Below are 26,254 nucleotides of genomic sequence, written 5' to 3'. Positions count from 1 at the left end.
AGGATGGCGGCGGGGCCCTAATGCGGGACTGACGGCGCACGCCACACCTCCACCTCCTCCCACTTGAAGGCACTTCCGCCGGAAGCACGGCCCCGCGACTGACCCCTCCCCCCTACAGACGAGACTTCCGCCGGAAGCACAGAGCCGACTCGCGCCCCGCGGACGTCACCTCGCACGGCCCCTCCCTCCGCCCTGTGACACCGCTGCCGGCCCCGAGCAGGCCCCGGGGGGAGCGCCGCGGTCCCGCGCACGCCGAAGTCTCTTTCCCCGGGTGAGCACTGTGGGAGAAGGGGGTGAGGGGAGTGCGGGGTCCGCAGCGCCTCTGGGTCCGCTCTGTCCTTCGCGATGCAACGCCTTCGGGCCTTGGTCGTGCGGCGGGGCCGGAGTTTTCGCTTCCTCTGGTGGCTGGGGGGTGCCTCTCTTTTCTCCAGCCCTACGGGTTGACTCGAGGGGGAGATCCGTACGCCCCGAGTGGGTTTTTGCGGGCCTCTCGTTTTGTTCCTAAGCAGAGCGCGGTGTGTTCCCGGGTTTTGTTGCCCTTCACCTCGGAGAGCCGCATCACGCAGCAGCATCCCCAAAACGGAGATTTTGCGTTGCTACGGTGGCGGGGTGCCGCTGGGCGCTGAGCTCTGCGCCAGGCACCGGAAGAGCCTGTGCGATAGAGGGGAGGGCGGGGGGGAAGATGCGGCCATGGCTTCATTTCACCCAGGAAATATTACTTCATTTTATGGCTTTCATGATTGCTGTGTGATTTTTTGGCAGTCTTTGAGCCTTTTATACGGACAATTCAGCGTGCCAGTGTTGTGTTTTGTTGCAGAGTGAAGTGTGAAGATGCCTGAAGTGGTTCTGATCTGCTAAGATACAGGGTGCGGTACTTTCTTCTTAGCTCAGCTGTTGTGCAGGCTCTCGATGTGCAACCTATGTGCTTAAAGACGGTGTTCTGTTCCATAACCTACAGTGGTGGAGGGATGTGAAGGCAAAGAGAAGTCCTAGTATGCTTTTCTCGTTCATATAAAGTGCTTTCAGCTGTTTTAGGGTCTTTGTTTCCCTTCTGTATGCTGTAAATTTGAGAGCAGGAGCAGAATAAGGTCAGTCTCCACCTCAGTGGCAATGGTTTTTCTGCAGTGTAGCCATGCTGCCCTGCTCAGTGCTGTGTGGCACAGTGCAATGTAGTCATGAAGTGAGCCCTCCTATGGACATGCACGTCCCTTTTAGGAGAGCTGTGTTAGCATAACAAGCCCTGGCAGAAGATCTGTGTTATGCTGTGATGAACAGGTACCACATTCTTAACTTTACATTCCTAGCTCAGAAGATGTTACTGCTAAGCTGGTCTCGCTTTGACTGATGGAGTTAATTGATGGTTAAAAAGGTGTTCTGTGTTCATTGCGACCATATATGTGCCTGCAGGGTCATACCTGGCTCAAGAAAGCTTTCTTATTCCTAAGGGAACACCATCCTGCTTCCAGACTTGTTCAGGGCTCTGGTAATCCTTGAGTGTAATCCTTGTTTACCATTGGAAATGTTCTTGTAATATTTCAGTTGTCAGATTTTGGCTCACTGTAGGGAACTATGATCTGTTTTGTATGAATTTTTCATTAGAATAAAATCTCTTCTGTTCTAGCACAGCTTAAACTGGAGAGAGAGTGCAGGGAGCGAACCATTCAGTGTACTGATCTTACTAATGTCTTTATGGCTTTATAGCTATGTGGTTCTGCATAAAACTGAGGTTTCAAATTATACATCTGCAGACGAGCTTAGAGAGTATAGTAGGGTGCTGATCATACTCTGAACAAACATAGCATCTTAACACACTATGTTGAATTTGATTCTTCCTTCTCCATGTAGCATTTGTGACACTGGATGTCATTTCTTTTGAGAGCATTTGACAAATGAAGATCTTTGCAACTCAGGTATTATGTGAGAAGAGCAGCGTATTGGGCTGATGGGTATATCTGGCGGCAAAGCAGGAGGAAGGCGCAGAAACTGTTTCTGGATGGTAGAGTCCAAAGAGAGGGAGCTGAAGGGGCTTCCTGGGGGGAGGTGGCAGTGACTGCAGGTGTTGTTGTTGCTGTTATTTGGGTGAATGTAGGCTCTTTTGGATGGTTCTTATAGTCATATGCTTAAAATACACAGTGCCATCAAGCTCCTCTCAAGAAAACCATGAAAGAAAAAAGCAACATAAAACAAAACTCACCGCAGAACAGCTTGATTGGAAAGAGCCGCATGCCTTGCCCTGGGGCTCAGCCAATTCAGATCCTTTTGGATTTGATGAAGGAGATAATAAAGCAAAGTAATTCTCTGAGTTATTATTGAGGTTCACCGAGACTTACTTGCAGATGGGGGGGTGATATGCGTACTTACCTTGCAGAGCAAGGAAGGGAGATGGTGCTTTCAGGAATGAACAGGGCTGTGAGGGACTTTCAGTTGTGTTCTCGGTATTGTTTTGGTTTGGTCAGTGCTTATTTTGCTTTTGCCTGCAATATTCCCAGTATTGCAGGGCTGTTTGTGCCAGCTGGACTGACCATTGCAGCAAAGTTTTTTGCTTTATTCAAGGTGTGGCTGCTCACGCACTGTATTGCAGCAGTGGGGTATCACATGGATCATAGCAGCAAGCATGTTCTTTAAGGCATTATTTGGTTGTCTATGTTAGGAAAAGCAGTTCATAACTGTGGTTGGTTCTTGGCCTTCTGGAAGCCCCAGTTTTACCTCTTATGATGGTCTGGGTTTAGGAGAAACCTGTCCAAGATGGAGAAAACCACTCTCCCCTTCTTTTTTTTCCTTCACTGCTGCTGGGTGGGAAGCAGTGTGATATCTTCTGGAACTTTGCTCTCTGTGCTCACTGCATGGGTAACATTATCTGATTTTCAAGGGTGTTTTGCCAAATTTTATTTTCCATTTAAATGGTATATTCCAACACAGTAATCAATCTTCACACAAGCTGCAGACATCTGAATGCAAGAACAAGCCTCACTGCTGCAGATATTTGTGAAGCTGTAGGTCTTTAGCTGTGTACCTTTAGCCATGGGAGAATTGCTGCTGTCAGAGTATGGAGGATGAAACTTGCCTGTCGATGCATCAAAAACATTAATTTGCTTATATATATATACATATATATATACACACACACACACACACACATATACATACATATATATATGTATGTGTATATATATATATATGTACTATAATAATAATAAAGCAAAGCCTGCATCTCCTTGCTATGTCACCTCCATAACCTACCCCACTGCCTTGTCACATGTAACTGGTCACACTGCTGCTTCTACATGCTAAGGAAAATTGTAACAGAAACTTTGCTTTGAGGAAAAACAAAAGCTTCTCTAATATGGGAGATCTGATAGGTAAGATGTGTGTTGGTGGATGTTGTGACTGCTCTGCGCTTTGTGTCCCACTGTACTTCTTCAGAAACAAATTGCTGCTGCCTTCCCTTGCAAACTGATGGATGGTACGGTCTTTGGTTTGATGTTTTGTTTTGTTTTCCATTCCTAAATGAAGGATTAACAAACACAGTTTAAGAAATTGAACTTTTGTGCATAAAGATGATTACCGTCTGAATGCATGCCATTAATTCAGTGTGCCCTTGAGCAATTATTGCTACATTCGATAGCCAACCACTTGAGCACAATTGTTCTAACTCAGCTCTGTCTCACTCCTTTATCTGTTAACAGTGTCATCAAAGGGCGCTTTTTGCAGAGCTGAGGGAAGTCTGCAATAACCCTGCGCAGGAATGTGACCAGATGTAGCTTTGCTGCTGTCACAGAGATAATACTTATTTCAGTGCCGTCCTTCATTTGTAGTTGGTGTTGTTTTTCAGAAGAAAATATCCTTTGTTTTTGTACAGTCTGGTACAAGACCTGTAGCATAGTTTTCTTCAACTCAGGAACTCACCGTGAATTCAGTGTGCCTTGCTGATAGCAAAGGAAATGGCAATACTGCACAGCAAGTTTGGTCTACCTGGTTAGCTCCCGGGTCAGCTTGCCTGCAAGCAGTTTCCTGGGGGTGGCTGTGCTGCTCCAGCAGTGCGGCTTTTGTCAGGTGTGCAGCAGAAAGTGGATTTGTAGCACAGTAGCTGCATTGTAATGAAACCAACAGATAAATGTTATTTCTGCTGTTGGCTATCTCTGTGTCAGTGTTTTGTTTCTGGCCAGTACAGATTCCAGTGTCTCTAGTGATAAGTTCGTATGAAGACATTTTCCCAAAGACTGCTGAGGCTCATCTAAAAAAAATGAGATTCCTCTTATTCCAGTGAGAAATTGCTCAGATTGTTACTCCTTGATTTCCGAAAATTGGAAAAAGAGCTCCTGTAGAGTGTGTTTATGTATGGGGCTTCTGTTAGTGTCTGGCAGAACATAGAGTGAACTGCTGGTTTCAGTCCTGACTGTTCACATTGGTGCAGATCAGCAATCGTCTTTGTTGGCACTTAGGCAGTTTATGTTTTGGCTTCAATGTCCTAGATACATTCAGCTCCCAAATCACCAGGCCTGCTAGGACTTGGGTCCATGGCCTTGAGGAGGTGCAGCACTACTTGGGTACAACCTACCCAACTACTTCAGTAGACCAGGGTTCATGGGACCCATGTTGGTTGATAACGAGCAGTACTTGCCTTTTTATTTAGTTGCCTTCTGATGGCTTAGAGGTTCATTAAGCCTCTTCTACATCTATAAGAATCTTTGAAGAGCTGGTGCAGGGAATGATGCTGAAATAGGTGAAGAGTTATTGGGATGCTTCCTGTTGAACAGTGGTATTCTGTGATGTAATGGTATTCTGTGATGTAATGGTCCTTTCACTTGAAACATGGGCAGAGGTGGACTGAACAGGTCTCTCTCAGCAACATATGATCCCATTTTTCTGTGTTGTACAGGACGAGTTAGCTGTGTGTGATTATTTTGCAGTTGTCTTTCTCGGGTTTTCTGAAAGGTTTCAGTAGCCTTTCCTGAAATAGCACAGCTTCCAATGAGGAAAAACTTGTGTGTGATATGGATCTGGCGTGGTGTAAGAACTCCCTCATAGGTTATTGTGTTTTGTACCCAGAGGCATTTTCAGCGCTCTATGCGGTATGCAGCAATTTGTTAACATATGTACAGTGCTTAATGCTATATTCATAGGGATGTGTGTTGGCTTTGATTGGTTCTTTAATAGGTTCTGGTTTTTAGAAAAGAAAAGAAATAAGGAAGTTCCATCCCTGTGTTTTCTCTCAAGTGCTTGTGGTGGTTATGGCACTGTGTTCTTACCTCCTTGGGGACATGACAGCAGAGAAGGGTTGTGTCACCTGTTTCTTTACTCTTTTAAGGTTGGCCTTTAAGTAGAATTCCCATGTGCAAGCTGTTGCTGTTGTATGAGTCGGGTCAGCTAGATCACCCCATGGTTCACATTGAGTTTCTCTGCAGATGCTACTTTGAGTATGGCCATGGCTCAATCCTGTGGCACTCAGTTGTATAATAATATTTGTCTTTGGCAAGCTGTGGAGGGAACAACCTTTTACATGGCCCGTAGTTTTGATTGCTGAGCTGAGGTTATTTTCATAAGAAAACAAATCTTATTTTAGGTTGTTGGGGACTGGAATATCTAGAGAGAGAGGACTGAGAGTGCTGGACTCTGAATTCTGCAGCCAGTGTGCAGAAATTGCAGGTGGAAGGTCTACTCACATATGTCCTAGTTTCAGCTGGGACAGAGATTATTTTCTTCATAGTGTCTGGTAGGATGCTCTGTTGTGGCATTAGGAGAAAAACAGAGTTGATAACACAGTGATGTTTTGGTCATTGCAGAGCAGTGCTGTGCAGAGCCAAGGACATTTTGGCTACTTGTACTGTCCTGTCCAATAAGGTGGCTGGGAGGCCCAAGGAGCTGGGAGAAGCTGGAATTAGAGCAGCTGACCCTGACTGGCCAAAGAGATATTCCGTGCTGTATGATGTGTTGCAGAAAATGCTTGTAACCAGTGGGGAGTTGGTCAGGGGGTGCTGCCACTGCTTGGAGACTGACAGTGCATTGGTTGGCAGGTGCCGAGCAATTGCCCGTGCATTGCTTGTTTTGTTTATATGAGATTATTACTGCTATTTCTTCCATTTCAGTCTTAGTAAATAGTTTTTATCTCAGTGCATGAGTTCTGCTTCATTGTTGGTTGGTTTGTTTGTTTCCCCGGTTCTCCCTCATAATGTTAGGATCTATTCCAACCTTCGTGATTATTCTATGACAGATACAAAATGTGGTCATCCTGGATCACTCATATGTAATGCTTTGGTCACCCTTAGCATGTAGTGGTTTCTTTTTCCACTCTTTGGGGCATGTGCTTCAGCCTTCAGAACATCAGTGCTGCTGTCTTTGTTGTATGTATGTGATGGCAGCATTATCTTAGGACAGGGCAGGAAGTGCCCCTTTTACAAGGGACCGAGCAAAAACTTCATTTGTTTTCCCCGTTTCTTCTCAGTGAGTATAAAATGTAAAGATTCTTGCCTGTTAACATTTACTCCAGCGTATGTTGTATATTTAATCCAAACTTTGGGGATGGATTTTGAATTCATTCATGTAATTGACTTCTAATATCACTATGCTCATCCTTTTATGAGGATGCTGTGGCATTTAGGGTTGTCTTCAAACTAACGGGAATATTTTTAATTGCAGCATTCGACCCTGTGTACCAAAGAAATGGTGATGGAGAAGCCCAGTCCCCTGCTTGTAGGGCGGGAGTTCGTCAGACAGTACTACACTCTGCTCAATAAAGCTCCTGATTTCCTGCACAGGTAACACTGACGCAACAGTAACCAATGGTTTTGAACAGAAGCACGTGCTCTTTATCAAAAATTGGATACTCAGTGATTTATGAGTGTGGCAGGAAACTGACCTGATTAACGTTTGGGTTCTTGGAAAACAAGTTACAGAAAATGCCTTTAGATTCCAGAACCAGATGTATTTATAAAGATGTATGGCTGTTCTCAAGGTATTTCCTGCCTGGAAAAGTGAGCTGTTTCTCAGCTTTAAGATGGTAATGTGGAGGTAGGAAAGTTACAGATGAAGCACCTGCACTTTGAGACAAGCGTGCTGACTGTTTCAGTATACTGAATTTTGTATTGTCTCTTGGAGTTTTTGTCTAGGTCATGATTGGAGATCAAAGTATAGAAGTCAGAGCCTGGACAAGGCATTGATACATACAGACATTTTATTTACCTGTGCTGCTCCAGATGTGTTCCTTCTTTTTATGGTTCTTATTGCCTATGTACAGTTTGCCACTTAAGATTTTGCATTTCCACATTTGGATTCAGAGCAACACAGACTTCTGATAAAGGTGAAGTTAGCTTTGCCAGTGTTTGTTGTTGCTGCTTTTTTAAAGCAATTACTGTTTGGATCTCTCTTCTTTTAGAACTTGACATCAGGTTGATTGTGGAGAAGTGGAACTGTTGAAGAAGTTAGAGCTCCTTGCCCCAGCACTTGAACAAAAGAGCTAGATAGCAACTAACAAATATATCCATGTAACACACTGGTACCTGTGTATAAACTTGCAGTTTTCTCTTATGCAAGAGTTGTGTTCCTTATGTGTCATTTCTGGAGCATCTCCCCAGATGGCCTGGGAAAGGGCTTATGTCTTGTAGTTGACTTCAGAGGCAGCTCTCAGATAGATTTGTTATCTGCTGTCAGCTGTTAGTATCTTGTCCCTATACCTAAACATCAGTTGCCTGTGAAGATCAGGCAGTTGAAATTCTTCTAAGAGACTTAGAAAGGGTGTGATAACACCATCAATTATACCCTCATCAAAGGATGCAATGGAACTCCTGATAGCTGAACAGACAGGTAATTGCTGAAGGATAGGAACCTCCAGGTTGATCGGAAAAGTTTATTGTGAAGTGTGCTGTCATTTCACTTTAAACCCAAAAAGTATTTGCATAAAGAGACAGAAAAGAGCTGATGAGGTGTTTATATGGTGCTTTACAGTAGTAAGGTGTAAGGGGAATTTTATTGGTTGTGCTGGGAGGTTGCCCTTTTCTTTCTGTATCATTTGTTTCAGTGATGGTTGAATACAGGGGCAAATCACCCATACCTCAAACTCACTATTGAAAGTAGTCTGTTTTGTTTGCAAAAGCAAAATAATGCTGGTGTGTCTGTTCTCTGGCTGCTTCAGCCGAAGAGCAGGCAGCTACTTCATATTTGCCTTGCCCCTGCTTCCCCTTTAATGCAACATTAATTCCATTGCATTGATATTAATGCCTGCTACATGAGCATCTTAGAAATGGCATTCCTGGTACTTTTTAGATGTGGGCTGGTACTTCCAGTTTAGGGCGGCATAAAATTTATAGCAGGCTGCACATGAGGCAGAAGGGTGTCTTATAGAGACACTCAGCGTATTGAGGGCATTTGCCTGTTGTGTTCATTGGACACTCCTTGTGTCTGAGTGATGCTCTTCTGGGTGAGCATCTTCTCTCTGATCTTCCTCCTGCTGTGAGTTCAAGCAACAATTTGCACATTGCCATAGAAACATTTTGAATTCATGGAATGTTCTTCCCAGAACCTGATGGTGAAAGAAAAGGATTAATTCTTGCAGTGAGCAAGAGATTTTGGCAGCAAGTGTTAATGCTCTTGATTTATCCTTCAAGGGAAATGCACCAAGTGTCTGTCACCTGTTGTTTTCCAAAGCTTATCAAGGGACATGCAGAGAGTGCATATTTCTATGTATCTGGGGACTCAGTAGATCCTCCTTTCCTGATTTGTAATTCCCATTTGTTATGTATTCTGCCTGACAGAGAATTTGAGCAGTTCCTTAAAAGCAAGTTAGAACTACTGGTCTCCCTGTGGAAGTACTTGGTGGGATACACTGACCATCAGAGAGTTAAAGGGTGGTTCCCCGCCTGCCTGCATGCTGCTTCAACTGGACCTTATTTATGTTAAAATGTCCTAGAGTGTGCTTAAAGCCATGGTTATGCAGCTGGTACCAAAGGAAATAGTCTGATATGTTCTAATTTCTTTTTGGACACTTAAGTACCGTTGTAGTCTTGGCTTATATTTGTAGGAAATTGGAACTGGAAGGAGTTCTTTGGGTTAGTGGGATAAGAGAAGAAATAGCAAATGCGCACATTCTCATGTTTGATTCCTTGTCTTAATGCTAATGTTGTGCACTACTTGCTTAGCCAGAGACAAACATTTTGTATCCTTGCTATATGTGTAATAAATAGTTCATGGAAATACAAAAAGGAAATGTTATTTCATACACCAAGCGCCATCAAGGGGTGGTTATTAGCAGAATCCTTTGAAGTGGTGAAATATTGGGATTGAGACCTCATCGTGGTTATTCCTGAGGCAAAGCTTGATTTAAAATGAAACACAACATTATGTTGTTGCCTTCTCTGATATCAGTGTTAACTTACAGAGTGTTATGCATTTGTCACATGCTTTTTAAGCTGGTAGTAAAAATGCAAAATGGGACTTAGGCATTTCAAGACTCAGAACTTGGAATTGGAAAGAGAGTGCAAAAATATCCCTGAAATGTAAGAAAAATATTGAAAGCAAAGTATATGATGCAGAGGGCAGGGGGAAGTGGTTTTGAAAACAAGTCCAAAATTGGGTCAAGAAATGGTTTTCATTTTTGGTTTTTATTGGTTTAAGAGCTCAGTAGGTGTGTGCTCTGTGCAAGATGAAAAAGCCACCGCTGCCAGCTGGGTGGCATAAACATGGAATGTGAGCTTTGTGCTGAAAGTTAAACAGTGGAGGTGGTAAGAAAGTGATGCTTCAATTGTTGTATATTATTGTGCAGCAAGTGCAAATAATATAACATTTCCTATCTAATTGTAAGAATTGTAAAGGGCAGCTTGACTTTACCACAGGTGGATGGTTTTAACATTCAGAGAACCCCAAGACCAAATAGCCAGCTCAGTTATAGTGGGCAAACCAGATTGCTGAATGTTAACTCTGTTTCCTTCGGTAGTCTTAGAACTGATCTTGAATTGTGCTGAAATTCCAAATACCTTGATATCTGTATAACCCGTAGCTAAAATACTTATTGTTTTTGGCTTTTGTTTTTTCTTTCTTTATTTATTTATTTTCTTTTTTCCTTCATTGATATTTACTATCTTTTAATTTGCAGGTTTTATGGCAGGAATTCTTCTTATGTCCATGGAGGACTGGATGCTAGTGGGAAACCACAAGAAGCAGTGTATGGTCAAGCTGTACGTATCAACACTGGGCCTGGAGTCCTTAATAATGTTCCGAACTTAATGTAGTTTTTAATTTTTAAATAATTTGTTTGTCTCTCCTATCTGGGAAATAGCACATTGCAATAGTGCCTCCTGTTTAGACACCTATATGAATCTTTTATGGCTTTTTTTTCTTGATTGCTGTTGCTGTTACTGTGGGTTATGTTTGGTATATCAGCTTTGCATCCAGATGCAGAAAATATATTTAGGAAGGGTAACCTTCTTGACTGTTCTGAACAGTATTTGAATCGTGGTGAAAAACTTTGCAATAACAGTTCCCTGAGCTCAGGTAGATCCTTCACAGTGAAAGATGTTTCTGGCTTCCTGCATTTTCCTTTTGAGCTTCAGTGGGGGGGCTTTTTCTGTTTGTTGAGACTTGGGTGTAAAGCTATATAAAGCTCAGTGTAGCTAACATATAACTGTCTGTTTCCAGGAGATACACAAGAAGGTGATGTCATTGCAGTTCAGTGAGTGCCACACCAAGATTCGTCATGTGGATGCTCATGCCACTCTGAGCGATGGGGTGGTGGTGCAAGTCATGGGAGAGCTGTCCAACAATGGGCAGCCCATGAGGAAGTTCATGCAGACCTTTGTACTTGCTCCAGAGGTAAGTAGCTGTTAGATCATGTTTAACTTCAAATGGCGTGTGCCCCAAAGCTTAAATCTCCAATCCATTCACATTGCTGAGTGCTGATGCGTGATATATACAACAGAATGTGTGTTGCTCTTTTACAGGGGTCTGTTCCAAACAAGTTCTATGTACATAATGATATCTTCAGATATGAAGATGAAGTATTTGGGGATTCTGAAGGAGAACTTGATGAAGGTGAGAAGAACTGTATTTGTGGTGTAGAGTTGGTCTTGTTCCTCTAACTTTGCCTATCTTTCAGAGTGTTTGGAGGACGTGGAAAGATGCAAATTGGTCCGTTATCATGTAGTGTAGTATGTGGCTAAGGGGGAGAGTGCAGGTGATAATATTGGGACTATCTGCTGTCTTCAACACTGGAAAATGGAGGTCTTATGTTAACACTTTATTTCTTTGGAGACTACGCTGGCTTTTGGGGTGGACAAGACTTGGTGAGGGAGGGTTGTAGTGAGCAGTAGTAGTTTTGCTGCATCTGAGTGTTGTTTAGTAGACTAGATTTCTGTGGTCAATCAAATAAAATGTAACTGATGTTTCAAACCTGAAATATAGTTCACTCCCATCTCATCATCATGGTCAGTGGTTCATTTCTGTCCTCAAGCTGAACTTGACTTTATTGTTCTGGGTGATTTTTTTTTTCTTGCCCAGTCTGCTAAGCCAAAGCAAATCAAAGGAGAGTACAGCTGGGATGTACTGGGTAACTTCAGGGATTTATTTAATCTCAACAGCATGGAACAGAACATCTTAGACAAATAATTCTTGTGTTTGAGGTTTACTTTATTAGCTTTAGGTACTATGATCCTAAGAGCTAATAATGTTTCTTTTCTATGGACAACATATGAAAGTGTCCTACTGTTTTAAAAGATCCTTAACCCCTCCTCATGGTAGTAGTAGTGATGTATCTCTGGGGTATCCTTTTCATAAGAACAGTAAGAAGCAAAGCTTTTTAAAAGAACAGAAGTGGCACTCACTTCTCAGGTCATTTTGCCTTATTTTGTTGATGATGTGATTTTGTTTTACTACTAGTTCAGTGTGCTTGTACTGTAGGTGAGGCTTGTGTATGCTTGCAGAAGTGCTCAAGAAATTCTTTCTTTCATGTCAGAGTCTGAAGAGGAGGTGGAGGAAGAACAGGAGGAAAGACAACCATCACCTGAACCTGTGCAAGAAAATGCAAGCAGTACTTACTATGAAAATCATCCTGTCACGTAAGAAGGCCATTTCATTGTAGCATTGTTTTCTAAAATAAAAACAACAGAATTGCTTTGGATTTAGACTTTGGATGTGATTTAGCGGGTAGTCTAGGAAACTGCACTTAAACTGCTATGATCTATGCTGTGTCAGCATCACATTTGAAATACTGATTTCGTGACTAGAGAGAGAAGGAGAGGAGGTTTCATGTCTGTTACTGTTTTCAGTTCTAGTTTCAAATATGAGATGAAAAGGCAATAAATGTGTTTATGTACATACTTAATGTAGTCTTCATTATGTAAGCTCACAGTAGTGATTTGTTATAATAATCTGTAGGAACAGGTGTTTTAATGTGAGGGTGGTTAATGGTATGTGACTCCTCAATTTAGCTGGTGCTTGAAGTTGAAAGGGAGAAGTAATTTTTGAGAAGCTGCCCTGGAAGAATAGACTTTTTTTTAAGTGCTTTTTGAAACACATTGGCTTTGCTTTTAAAGAGCCAGAACTGGCTGTCTGGCTTCCTTATGAAGAGAAACAGTTCCTGAGTCTTAATCTGTTTCTTCAAGGGTTTCTGTGTCTAATTTTCAGATTTTTTTTTTATTTTTTTTTTTTTTTTTGCAGAAAACTGTAAAATGTCCTCACATTGGCAGAAATAAAGTCTGGCTTAGTGTACAACTATAAGATTACAGCTTAACTTAATACAATATCATATAGTAAGGTACCATATGGTAGCAACTAGAAAACCAATTATTATAACATCAATCATTACTGCTGTATAACTTTATGAAAAAGCCATAAGAAGGAATCAATTGAAAAGCTGCATAAAATGTATTTGACTATTGTAGCAATGGTATAGAGGAGACACTGGAAGAATCATCTCATGAGCCTGAGCAGGAATTGGAATCGGAAACAAAACCTGAAGAGCTGAAGACTGAGGTAGAAGAAAAGGCTCTTGAGGAGCTGGAAGAGAAGTCTCCTTCTCCACCTCCTGTAGAACCTGTTTCACTACCCCAAGAACCACCAAAGGTCAGTCAAAATACGTATCTGTGTTTCTTGGTGCAGATGGTAAGCCAGAAGTTTTGGATCTGATCTTAGTCATTTTGAGCGGCCAAACTCTTTTCAGTATGTGAAACTGTCTAGATTTAAATCTTCAACTTAAATGATTGTGAAATGTCACAAAAACCAGTTCTTTTTCAATGCTGTTCAAGTTATGTATTGTAAATGTAATGCTTTGTGCATGTGTGATTTTTATGCAGGCGTTAACCTTTTTAAATGTGTAGTTAAGGTATATTAGAAAAACAACCCAGACCACCACCAATGAAAAACTCATGCAATGGGAACCACTGCTCTTCCTTTTAAAAAATTAAAAATAAGAAATAAACCCACGATGCCTTGACACTTGGAAAATGACCCGTAGTATAGGTATAAAAAAGGTCTGAAGGCTTTGATTGTCTCCCTTAGAAGCAGGATGCCTAATTTTAAGAAATGCCATGCGCCATCTGGTATAGTAATGTGGAGGTAGCTGAAAGAGATGGGAGGAATGGATGGCAGCTGGAGAGAGGTCATTCTCTAGCTCTGACATCAGTCTCCCGTATCTTTTCAATCCTGTTTCTCTTTGCTGTTTTTATTTCTAACTTCTGGCATCCGCTCTCTTCCTTTGTGCAGAAGACACTGAACGTTGCAGGATTGTCAGTACTAGGGAAGCAGTGAGCTGGGGATGCTGAGCGAGCCCAGCTTGTTTTCAGTAGTGGCAGTGAGAGCTGCACACCCTGCTCTATTACTGTTGGAGTCTACAAATGGCTTGAACTGCAAATCCTGCTATATCTTTGTAACATTAAATAGTCAGCTATGAACCAAAAGTATGTTTTCAGCAGACAAGTTTCCCTGTAGGAATGTCAGTGGTTTGCCATGATGAGTAGCCTAGGTTTGTTGCATTTCCTGCAGGCTTTCTCTTGGGCTTCAGTGACCAGTAAAAACCTGCCTCCTAGTGGTACTGTTTCCTCCTCTGGAATTCCGCCCCATGTTAAAGCACCGGTCTCACAGGTAACCCATCTGTGAACACCTTGGATTGTCTCATTACTTCTGCAAACTGCTTCCATTTTTCAATTAACAGATCGATTTGTTTGACTTTCATTGCACAAATTAATTGTCTTAAATGTGAATGTGTTCACCTTGTTGTAAGTGGAAGGCACATGCACGTAACAGGTGTAACTTTGGGTGTGACCATGGTAACATTAAAACCTGCTCATGTGGAAACAGCCAGTCACTGATTTTCTTATTCTTTTTTTGTTTCTTGATCTACCTTACTGGGATATGATTTGAAAACAAACAAAAAAACCCTTAAGCAACTATTCCCATAGCAGCCCTTTCCTAAAGTATGTGTGAAAGGGGAACTTCTTTGGCAGAAGTGCCCCAGCAGTCAAAGAGAGTGCATCCTTGCTGAGAAGGTGCAGGTTTGCCTTGAAAGAGGTATTGTCTACAGAAGTATGTTGGACTCCATTATCCATACATACTTAATATGTCACAGAACCCTGTACCAACTTATGACTGTGTGGGGGATGGGAGGGTTCGTGTGTCCTGGCCAGGACAATCCTGTCTTCCCATTCCTAGGCTGATCTGCAGAGGAGGGGAGAGAAGATAAAGTTTGACTGGACAATAGTTTATGTTCTGCACATGCCGAGTTGGTGAGATGCTCTGAGAATCTGAGCTGCCTCCATGCATACTAAACTCCCCAGATAAACAACATGCTTTAATCTTTCCTACCAATGCCATATTTCAGAAGCACTGTATGTTGTGGTACTCTTGTCTAATGCTTTACAATGACTGTAATTTCAGTAGAGCAGCTGGTTTGTTTTATGGCAGCTGCTGTTTTTGCTTTGAGTTCTTCTCTGTTACTGACAGAGAAGGATCTTTCTGGGAGTAACCTTAAGCTAAGTGTGTGTTTAAAACAGAAAACAGAAAGCCAAACCCCTGTTTATGTGGTGCTGCTTCTGCTCCTCAAGGGCTGTTGTAGAAAGCAAGCAATGGCTGTGCAGTGAGTAGGGAAACCTGTCTCATCAGCTTCAGCAGAGCTTTGAGTTGTTCAGGTGATGTTGGAGTAATAAAAGAAGTGTTTGTTCTCATACAGAATGGACAAGAAACAGTGCAAGAAACTAGTGTACAAATCATAGATGTCCCTAAATCCTTCTGCTCCCTCTGCAATTTGTTGTGTTCTGCACCGTTTTATTACTTTAGCTCTGACCTCATGTTGAAGGAGGTCTTCATGAAAGTTTCTGAAGAAGTTTCTCAGCTCTTCTGGAGATGGAATGAGTTTGCTTTTAGCTCATTAATTTGCATGCTTTTCAGGTATGGTGTACAGGAAGATGGTGGAAAGACATTTTTATCAATTTCTTCAAGGAGTTACATATCAGTGGTAGCACTTCCCCATCCTTTCAGATTTGCTTGTCAGATGCTTTGCACAAAACAGGGACGATAGATTGCAGCAGTGGGTGGGTAGCTCCTTCTTGTCAGCATCAGTGATATCACAGAGCAGTTTGAACTGTTCCTTCTGTTCTTTTCTCCAGTATCACTCTACTTCATTTCTCATTGCTGAAGTTTTATGGCACTTTCAGCTGTTTTGCCTCTCTGTGTACATTAGTTCATTGACTGTGCTGGAGGCAGTGCAGGCAGGGTGTTCCCTGGCTCCTTCTTGAGGCTGGGAAATGATGAGAGCAAGGAAGGATCTGTTTAGGGGCTACATTCCTTCATCACCTTGGAAGTGTTCAGACTTTGGATAGACCCTCCTGTGGCAGGGCTTATGTGTTAAACAGAACTGGGCTTTAAGTCTTGTGTCTTTTAAGGCTAACTTGTGTTTTCAGGGCGCAGATTCAAGGGAGGAGAGAGAGCTGAAAGCTGCTCTATCTTTTTGTGTTTTGGAATGGTCCAAGCTTTTAGCATGTTTATAGTACTGAATCTATAATACCTTTAGGTCAGTGATGAATGAATTGCTCTCAGTGCATTCTGTTGTCCATATTCACCTTGGAGATGGTCCAGCAGCAGTCAGAAGCGTGCTTCTAAACCAGCTGCCATGATGCAAGTGAGGTGATGGACATTTGGATCTCATTCAGTGTTTTTTTTTGTTGTTTTTTTTTTCCTTTGTTTGACGGGTTGCTTCTTTATGTGCATATGCTTATGTTGTAGGAGGCAACTCACTGTAGAAAAGCTTTTAAACCTTATAAGATATGAAATATGGCATTGACCCAGCCTCCAGAGCCTCCTCTTCTCTTGCTCTGTCTGCCCCTTTCTCCTCTTCATCACAGCTCCAAAATTAGTGTCTGGTTTGGCTGTTGTTGCCAGTAGCGTGTCCATAGCATAGCCATTGTCTCTTCCCTTCCCTGCGTGAGCTCCAGGAGATCATGAAGTCATCTTTTCCTTCACTGTTCTCAAAAGCCCAGAAGCTGGTTGGTGATTCCTTTATCATGACTGTCTGTTGAAGTCTTTATTCTGTGGCTTTGTGTGCAGTCTGAGTTGCAAATCATTCTGCATACTTACTGCTCTTAAATCAGTGCCAGAGAGCTCTGTAAAAACTGATGGTACCAATTATAAAGGACCAAATGGCATGCACAGCTCAGTTAGGGGTGAGAGAATATGTAATAGAAGTTGGGTGAAATGCAGGACAGGCGAGTACAGGTTGGTTGTATGTGGGATTTAGCGGAAGAGCATTGGTGACTTAGCAAATGCTCTGTGTCCTCAAAGGAAAAGGGAGGTTTATGATATAAACTCCTTTCCTGTGGCAGTCAGGGCCTTACAGCCCTTGTCCTTGTCTTTAGTCATCTTCCTTGGAAACCAGTGCTTGTCCTCAGGTTCCTATGGATTAATTTGTTTCTCTAAGACCCCAGCAGAGCAGCGTTTGCTGTGCACAACCTGAAATTAAATACTTAACGTTGTTTCAGTATCCAGCTGTTTACATAGAAACATTTCTGGTGGTTTTGTCTCTCAAATTATCTTTAGAAGTGTTTTTTGCTTGCAAAAGTGTGATGTGTGTTTTCTAGTTCCTAAGAATTGGAAGTGTGTGCTTTGTGCACCATGGTCTCAAAATTAGGAAAGTTGAAGAACATCCTCAGCAGACAGTCTGAACCAATTGCTATCCAGTGGCTATGTTGCATCATAAATCCTTACTGTACTTCAGAAGGTGCTGCTTTTTGTTTCCTTTTATTCTTTTCCCTCTCCTTTCTTTTGGTAGTTTCCTTAATCGTTTTTCATCATTATAGTCCCTCAGAGACTGAGACAGACCATGTGGTTGTCCATCTTTGTGTCTTTGTTGAGATACCTTCCAGCCCGTGAAGTGTGAGCTTGGCATGAGGAAGCTGTATCTGATCTATTCCAATCAGGTCGAGAGATTTGTTAATCACGGGGTGGTCTGAGTGCCTGGTCACACATGGAAAATAAACATTAGATGTGCTATGGGGAAATGTTCTGATTGAGAGATGTTTGCTTTGAACCTTTTAGCAGAGATATTGACCACTGCAGTCCTGGATTGGTACAGAGGAATTTATAGAGATGAAAAAATGTATTTCCAAACACATTTACTTGGTTGTATGTCTTCCAGAGCTCATTTTCTGCATGCCACTTACCTATGTCTTGTGTTGCTTTTTGATTTTGTTTTTGCTGGGCGTTTTCTTTAATAGGCGGTACTGAATAATAGCTGTTCTCCTCCTGTTTCAGCCAAGAGTTGAAACAAAACCCGAAGCTCAATCTCAGCCTCCTCGTGTGCGTGAGCAGCGCCCAAGGGAACGACCAGGATTTCCACCCCGTGGACCTCGACCAGGTCAGCTCATGGGGCTTTGTGGAGCTGGGTTGGAGTGCTGTCTCCTTGAGGGATCTTTCTGTAACTACTCTATCTGACTAAACGTGAACTGTCCATTCCTACTGTATTCAACTGGCAACGGGGCAAATGATCCTGAGTCTGAGCTGGGAATGATTTGGTGCAGAGTTGAGGCATTATTTCCAATCCTCTGTTCTACTGAATTCTTTTTTAATAGCCAGACCACTTGCTTACATGCTGGAATACCTTCTGGGTATTAGTACAGTTCCAAAAAGGTACTCTAGAAATATATATATTTTTTCCATGTACTTTGATTTTTTTATTGAATACTGAAAGTAAAAGCCCTTAAGTGGCTGTAGTACTCTTTGTTTTAGAAGAAAGCCTTCCCACCATCTTGGCCACAAACAGTTAATAATTCTAGATACATTTTCCCACCTTGCTTAATTGCCTGGTCTGGGTTTGGCTGCCTTGTATTTGTCCTCACCTATGAGCAGTCACACTTTAACATTCCCTGACTGATACAGAGTATCAGGGTGGCTGTGCTAGCAAAGTTGCCTGTGACTTGGCAGCTATTAGAAGTGGTATTGGAAGATGAAAGTTTTCTGAGTGGCATTCATCAGTCTGACTTGGTCCCTTGGTAGCATCTGCTCAGTGGTGGACAAAAGTACTCATCCCAAGGCCAGAATCATTGATGGTTGAGTAGCTAACAGAGGTATAAACCGTGCGTATGAGTCATGAGTAACAAGGAAGAGAGTGATGTTTACGATGCTTCCAAGTGCTAGCAAAAGGTTGTCAGGAGCTTGCAAAGTGGTGCCTGCAGCAGTGGTTAAGCTTCAGCAGCTGTAAGCTTTTCTACCAGCTCTGATTCATTTGATCTAACAGAAGCGTTCAGTGAGAATGCCCCAAACCTTGACCAAGGTCGGGCTTAGAAGTGCTGTTTGCTTTTGGCTTTGATCAATGCAGGCATTTCCTCACATGGAAGCAATACCGAACTGAAAGGATTTAAGACACCAAGAAGAACCATAACATATGTTACAAGTTAACATTCCTTTTCCCCCACCCCCCCACCCCCTTTCTTCCCCCCTCAATATGTAATGTGCAGCAGGGAGTGGAAGATGCAACTTGTGGCTAAATCAAATTGCATGTTTACATTTCTCCTACTATTGGATGTGAAGGCAGCAAAGCCATAACATAAATCATACAGACAATGTGAACTAGAGCCTGAGTCCTTTGATTGTGATCTTACTGGGTGGGTGGCATGGGACAGAGATGAAATCTCCATTAACCAATGGTAGAGATCCTACTCTATGATCTCCTCTTCAAAGTCTGTGAGCAGCCTTTTCTGCTGCTAAAAGTACTTCAGCCAAAGTGGTTATGAACTCTCACTTCTGCTTGGGATAAAAAGGTAGAAGTTGAAAGATAAGAGAGAGGTCTCTCTTCTGCATGACTGTTCCATATAAAATAAAGGTACAGTTGTTATGTGAAGAAATTGATAAGAGGTGACTTAAATCCAATTTTTTTTTATTTAAATACATTATAATAGATACAATGCTCCTCTTCACTATAAGGTACAGAAGGTTTTGAGTGCACGTGCTTGGTGCTGACCACAGATGGGTGTGTTGGAGCCTGCGCACTAATTCTAACTGCAGCGCCTCTGCTTTTTTCTTTCCCCTGACACAGGGAGAGGGGATGTGGAGCAAAATGAGTCGGACAATCGCCGAATAATCCGTTACCCAGACAGCCATCAGCTGTTTGTTGGGAACCTGCCACATGACATCGACGAGAGCGAACTGAAGGAGTTCTTCATGAGTAAGTACCAGCATCAGACTAAGGAACAAAACAGATGTGCTGCGTCGGAGAGGCATGTAGCATTCACCTATAGCCTCACAAAGGAACTTGTATGTGGCATTGGCTGAGAAGAAGCAGAAGGTGGTAAATCATGGGTTTTCTTCATGTGGCTTTTCCCTTCCACAGGCTTTGGAAATGTGGTTGAACTCCGCATCAACACAAAAGGAGTCGGAGGAAAACTGCCCAATTTTGGCTTTGTGGTATTTGATGATTCTGAGCCAGTCCAGAGAATTTTGGTTGCAAAAGTAAGTATTGGCACTGAGCATCCATCAAAGGATAGGCTGAATGCCCTAAAGCCCACGTAGTGGGCTGAGAAAAAGGAGCACGGTTACTTGCAGATGTGACTTGAGGAACTGGTAAAGAGAACACAGCAGTTCTTTCTAGCATTCGGAAGCTAAACTGGTCTGTCAGGTTCTTGAGCTTTGAGATGGAAAGGCAAAAGCCAGAAGTTAAAAGACCAAAGACAATCCCTGTTCTTTTAATTTTAATTCCTTGCTTCTTGCTTATGAATTAAAAATTGTTTACCATTTCATAGAATCATAGAATGGTCTGGGCTGAAAAGGACCTCAGAGATCATCTAGTTTCGACCCCCTTGCTATGTGCAGGGTTGCCAGTCACTAGACCAGGTTGCTCAGAGCCACATCCAGCCTGACCATGAATGCATCCAGGGATGGGGCATCCACAGCCTCCTTGGGCAACCTGTTTGTCATGGTTTTGTTAACCCGTGACACTGTTGCAGTGCGTCACCACCCTCTGTGTGAAAAACTTCCTTCTAATATCTAACCTAAACCTCCTCTGTCTCAGCTTACAACCATTCCCCCTTGTCCTATCACTATCCACCCTCGTAAATAGTCATTTCCCCTCCAGTTTACACGCTCCTTTCAAATATTGGAGGGCAACAATGAGGTCTCCCCAGAGCTTTCTCTTCTCCAAGCTAAACAAGCCCAGTTCCCTCAACCTTTATTCACAGGAGAGCTGTTCCAACCCTCTGATCATCTTAGTGACAGTTGGGGCTGAGGTTATATGTTGCAGGGAACTATTAGTTTTTGTGTCTGACATGTTAGGGTAGCCAGAGGCATGCAGTGGATGTGGTGTTTTCTATTGGTTGTATAAATGGATGCTGTGAACTGGTGACTAATGTGTGCCTTGAATATTTTCTCTGTAAGCCCATTATGTTCCGGGGTGAGGTGCGCTTGAACGTAGAAGAGAAAAAAACAAGAGCTGCTCGTGAGAGAGAGACCCGAGGCGGAGGTGAAGACCGTAGGGATATTCGGCGCAATGATAGAGGCCCCGGGGGTCCCCGTGGAATAGTGGGTGGTGGCATGATGCGCGACCGTGACGGCCGAGGTCCCCCTCCAAGAGGTGGCATGGCGCAGAAGCTCGGCTCTGGACGAGGCAGCGGGCAGATGGAAGGGCGCTTCACGGGACAGCGTCGCTGAACTCCACCGCAGGCAGACGGTCCCGGCAGTGGTACATCATCCATCGTGTTTGCATTCTTGTTCATTTCTTTTGGCTTTGGAATGTGACACCGCCCTTCTGATCATTTCTTTGATGTGAAAGCATCCTTTGGTTTCCGGTTTAAATTAAAGCGGATGTTGTTTCCCCAGTTTCACAACAGAAGTCACACTGTTAATTTATAAATGTTGACTTGGAGAATTGAGGACTGGAAAGATTAAAAAACAAACAAACAACAAAACAGTAAACTGTCTGCAACAAACAAAAGTGAACTGAAGGACATGCCCAATAAAATTCAGGTCCTTACAGTCAAAGCCCTCTGCTGCACATTTTGTGTAAGTGTTACTGTTTCTGCCTGTTACTGTTGGAAACACAAATAGTGCAATTTGTGCAATCGGAGAAGCTTGCCTTTTTTTTTGTTTTGGTTTTTTTTTTTTAGAACACTTGGCTCCAAACAAACTCTTGTTTACGCACTCATCAGAATGCACTACTGGGTAACTCTGAACTTGTGTATTGACATCTGCAGGAGGCATCGGAGGAAAAACAAAAACCCTTCTTTCTCTTACTCAGACAGAATAGCTTGTGAAACGGTGCGGGCATCCAACCTGCTTGCTGTGACCAACATATGCACACACACAAACCTTAACAAGACTACGAGTTCATTCCAGAAGGAATCCATTTAACCGTTAACTAAACAGAACCTAGAGTTTCAAAGCCGTAGTCCTGAGTACTTAATGAGTTTGATAGCTCACGTCAGATTTTTCTATCTGCCCCTCTTCATACAGGGATGGCTGCTCAACACACTCCTCCTTCCCTTTTCCCCTTCGATAAGCATTGTACGGTGAAAATTGTCTTGACTGTATTTGAGTTCTCTGGTAATGTAACAAGCATGATGGTGCCTTCTATGAATACATCATTCCAGTCTCGCTGGTGATTTTGTACAGTGTAGTGTATGAACTACTGTCCTGCAAAGCCGATCGGCTGCAACGCATCTGAAAAAATCATGGAAAAAAATGTATTAAAAATTACAGTATCTGTCAATCAGTAAACATTGCTGAAATTACCATCCACCTTGCTCTTCAATTAACAAGCTCGTCTGTTCTTTTGCAGCGGGGGGGAAGGGAGGAAGAAGGCATCTAATAGTCTCCAGGTTGTCTCTTCTCTTTAATCAATGTCATACTTAAGGAAAACGGAGTGAGATCTCTCTGGGACGTTTCAAAAGCCAGTTTGGAATGATGAACGCTTTTGGCCAGCTCATGATCAGTAAAACTGAGTGTCCCTTGTACTGGTGAGCATATCAATGTGGTTACTGCAATTTTCAGACAACAACACTGCAGCTCTTGAGTATTTGCATTTTCCAGTTGTGCTTTTTTTATAACTCATTTTGCACAAAACTCTCAGCTGAAGTTGACGCTGTGGCTCCGGGACTAAAGGATAGGAAAGAGACGTCATCTTCTTCAGTTTCAAGTGTGAGTTTTCAAGGCTGAGAGGTCTGTTTCTGGATGACATTCTGGAGCGCATTCCCATCAGCTACAGCAGGCAGTGTGTTTGGGCTCAGTGCTGGGGTGGGCAGTGAGCACTAGGCTCTGGTGCGTCAGAGTGAAAGAGACGGGTGTGTGTTTGATGTGAGTCTGTGTGACAGCGTGACCACTTAGAGCTGCTTCTAAACATGGAAGACCTCAAAAAACAGCAATCTGAAACAAAAGCAAAAGGGACGTAGCATTCGTCTGTCCCTGGATTCTGCGTTCCCTTGCTGTTTTCAAGTCAGCTGGGAGATTTTGCACGTATTTTACTTCTACATCAGGCAAAGTGAAGTAGCATCTGTTTTCTCCCAGACCCGGGGTCTTCTGTGCATGATGATAAGTCTTGCGCTATGTTCATAAACATTTCTTTTTTCTGAGGCACGTTTCTTTTTGTCTCCATTTTTCTTGTATTTCAGTTTTTTCATTGAAAGTCTTTGACGTGTTCAGCTGTTACCTGGAAACCTGTAGTACTTGAACTGCTCAGCACACAGCTCTACTTGTGTTCGAAGCCTTTGGACAAATTGCTGCCTTCACTTAGCAGTTTGTCAATGCTGTGTTTTGTGTAAGGATTTTTTTTCCTTTTTCCTTTTGTAGCACAATGGTGTTTTGCTGCCACCCATTTCATTTGTATGGCAAATAACACTGGGGATAATCTGAACAACGACAACAAAAAGGAGTATTAAGAGCCATCCCATTCTCTGGCTTGCTTCTTGTGTAAGTGACATGAGCAATGATTGGAACATCATCTGGACAAGTTTACATGGTGACAGTTCATCGCTGTACTGTGGACTCTTACATGTTCTTGACCCTCGTTTAGTAAATGTACCTCGTTGAGCAAAGGAAGGGATTTGCTGACCATTGCTGTTTGTTGCTGGTTTGTGGGTAGTGGAAGTGTTTTGTCATTACGGTTCTATTTTGACCAACTTGGCTGACCATTCTGGCTTCATAGTTCTACAACAGTGGATTACCATCCTTTTTGCTGTAATGTGTCAAGCATTATATGCTCGTAGATTCTAGTTTAATTGTTGCAGGTGGAAAGTATTCTTAAGTTTCCATTCTGAATGTGTTTTGACTGAACATACCAATAAACTACTGATGTCTGCAGCATTGACCCATGTCCCGAGTTCTCTTGAAGATTCTCTTGTAGGTTGCCATAGAGCACTGCTTCAATCCTTGCTGAACGAAAACACCTTCCTGAGAGGAACTGGAGCTGCGTGCTTTCAAGGAACAAATCTATAGTTGCTGTTTTGGTCTGCAGCATTACTTATTCATGATGCCGAGGAACTGATTCTTGTGCTGAAAGTGATCTGCTAAACCCTTTCTTGTTTTGGGTGGCTTGGCCATGCCAACATTTGCCCAGAAAGGCTGGTGAGAAGGTTGTTCTCACAGTGCTTGTTGGTAAGCAATGTCTAAACTACGGGACCCCTATGGAGCAGCTGTGGTCTGGATGAGGTTCTGATCGCTGCTGCGTGCTGTGTCTGCTGCCAAGTACATGTCTTGGTGGAATATTGCCTGCTATCTATAGCAGCTCTGAGGTTTTATAAGTGTTACAGAGTTCCATGAGTTGCAATAGAATGAAAAAGGGGAAGCTGAAGAGAGCACCAGTCCACATCACTAAAACCTCTGAGAGCAGCCCTAACCACCACAAGAGCTGCTGGTCAGAGATGGTCAAAGAGACAGTCCTTTCCGTGCTGCCTCCCAAGGCCCAGAACCACCCAGACCTTCACACTGGATTATAAGGTATAGTGCAAAGGCTTGGGAAGGAGTTAATAGAGATGGTAGTACCTGGAAACCAACAAGGATAACCAGGAGCTGGTTGTACCTGTGACAGGTACTTATGCACTTACCATTGTTTCAGTATCTGTGTGGCTGAAATGAAGTCACAAATCCGCATGGTTGATAGGTTTTAATGGATAAGGAAGTGTACGAAGTTATCTGTGTGAAAGCATTTGTAGGATGGGTCCTGGATGGTACTGCTGCGAGGGAGTGTAGGAGCAGTTGATGGCTGTCAAAGGTGGAGCTCCACCAGCGCTATGATGGCTCCCTGGTGGCTCCCTGGGCACAGACACACGGTGCCATTGCTATAAGCTGTATGGATGTGCTCATTACTGGCCCTCGCAGACAATGATGCTGGGCGGCTTCTGTATTTCTTGTAGAGGAATGCAGCTTGGGAAGGTCAGTCTCTGAAATGATGGAAGAAGCCAGCAGGCTGCTGCAGAACTTAGGGAAATCCCCACTGTGTGCTTGTAGTTACTGTTTGGCTTCCTGCAAAGGGAGGAATAGCCATTTGGGGTGTACCTTGCGCTCGTTCTGAGTGGCTGGAGCAACATAAAGCATGTCTGTACAGGACTTAAAGATGAGGATGGCTTCTGCAGCTGCTGACACAATGCTCTTAGCTGATGTTTCCTAATGCAGTTTCAGCTGCAGACATAGGAGGAAAGCTGTCTTTACACAGGACTTTCCCTTAGCCAAATAATGCATCAATGTTATCCATATATAAACATTCCTGTTTAGAAGTGGGATGTTGAGCTAATGCGGATCACAAACATGGTACATCTTTGGAGCCTCTCAAAACTTAATGGTGATGCTTCTTCTGGAGCAGTGCCTGCACTTCCCAGTGGATACAGCACTCAGCTTCACTTGGCTCTGCTGCAGGAGGAGGGTTTTTTTGAAGTCCATATTTGAGAGAGTATGAGGGAGCCTGAGAGCTCTCCCCTAGAAATAACTGAGATGAGGCATGAGCAGCTCTTCTGTTTCCTGCACACGTGATGTATTTATACCCAAACCGTGATTTCTTCCAGTTCCACTGGAATTCATTTAAATATATCCTGCCCATGGCAAATCGTATCTTTCATAATGCAAACATTCACACTCTGTTCGTGGTCATGGAATGGGAAAACTCCCACGATGCAGAAAAGCATAAAACTGTTTATTTTGTTCTTCACAACGTATTAGATCTCATCGAAGCCCAACACGTGGGTGAACTCTGCATTTTTGTAATGACTCATACCAAGATGGAAAAATGCAAAGCTGGGACAACTGTGAGTCTGAAACTAAAGCAATTGCTCCATCTGGATTCATTGAAAAACAAAACCAAAAGATGCCACCCTGCAGATAGGTATCGTAATCCCGTTTTATCAGCTGGTTACCTAAACCCTGCATTCTTTTCTAAGAAACCCACTGAAATTGAATGTTCGCATCTCCTTTTCTGTGTTGCTATCACCTTCATGCCAATAAGCTCCAGCCTCAGAGGTTACAGGCCTGCAGGAAGCAATCAGATGATTTGAAGCTGTGTTTTAGGGCTGTCCTGATAAGACACATTGGGCCTCTTAAGGAGTTCTAAAACTGAAGGTAGAAATGACTGGTCAGCACACAGTGATGCATTGCTCTGGCCAGTACTGTTCTTTTTACTATTATCAAAAGCCAGCTCTAAACAAAGCTCTAAACAAAGCTACCATTGCATTGGGTATCAGAAGAACAAATACTTAGTATCCTTAATGAGGGACATCCATCCCAGAGCCAATAGACTGAGCTACCATTGTATTAGGTGTCAGAACAACAAATTCTTTGTTTCCTTAACCAGAGATTCCCCAGAGCCAGAAGG

General features: G+C 42.9%; 1 protein-coding gene across 1 annotated transcript; it reads left to right on the top strand.

Annotated features, from left to right (window-relative positions):
* Positions 1-135: 135 nt before the first annotated feature.
* On the top strand, positions 136-23,761 carry G3BP2 (G3BP stress granule assembly factor 2). The gene is made up of 12 exons (XM_072336528.1): positions 136-271; positions 6,637-6,755; positions 10,085-10,166; positions 10,627-10,800; positions 10,929-11,019; positions 11,939-12,041; positions 12,867-13,047; positions 13,966-14,064; positions 17,725-17,827; positions 19,505-19,633; positions 19,799-19,917; positions 20,839-23,761. Exons 2-12 carry the CDS (start codon positions 6,661-6,663, stop codon positions 21,109-21,111), a joined length of 1,449 nt encoding a protein of 482 aa, XP_072192629.1. The 5' UTR covers positions 136-271; positions 6,637-6,660; the 3' UTR covers positions 21,112-23,761.
* Positions 23,762-26,254: the final 2,493 nt, after the last annotated feature.

The sequence above is a fragment of the Excalfactoria chinensis genome, chromosome 4 (assembly GCF_039878825.1).
Source record: "Excalfactoria chinensis isolate bCotChi1 chromosome 4, bCotChi1.hap2, whole genome shotgun sequence".
In the NCBI taxonomy this organism is placed as follows: Eukaryota; Metazoa; Chordata; class Aves; order Galliformes; family Phasianidae; genus Excalfactoria; species Excalfactoria chinensis.
The sequence above is the reverse complement of the archived record's forward strand: the minus strand, read 5'-3'. Positions and strand labels throughout refer to the sequence as shown.

What these genes read in the sequence shown, in the direction of transcription:
- G3BP2 (XM_072336528.1), top strand. Translation starts at nt 6,661, where the DNA reads ATGGTGATGGAGAAGCCCAGTCCCCTGCTTGTAGGGCGGGAGTTCGTC. An exon ending in TATGAAAATCATCCTGTCAC is followed by an intron (nt 12,042 to 12,866) that starts GTAAGAAGGCCA and finishes TGACTATTGTAG; the next exon opens with CAATGGTATAGAGGAGACAC. An exon ending in AGAGAATTTTGGTTGCAAAA is followed by an intron (nt 19,918 to 20,838) that starts GTAAGTATTGGC and finishes TTTCTCTGTAAG; the next exon opens with CCCATTATGTTCCGGGGTGA.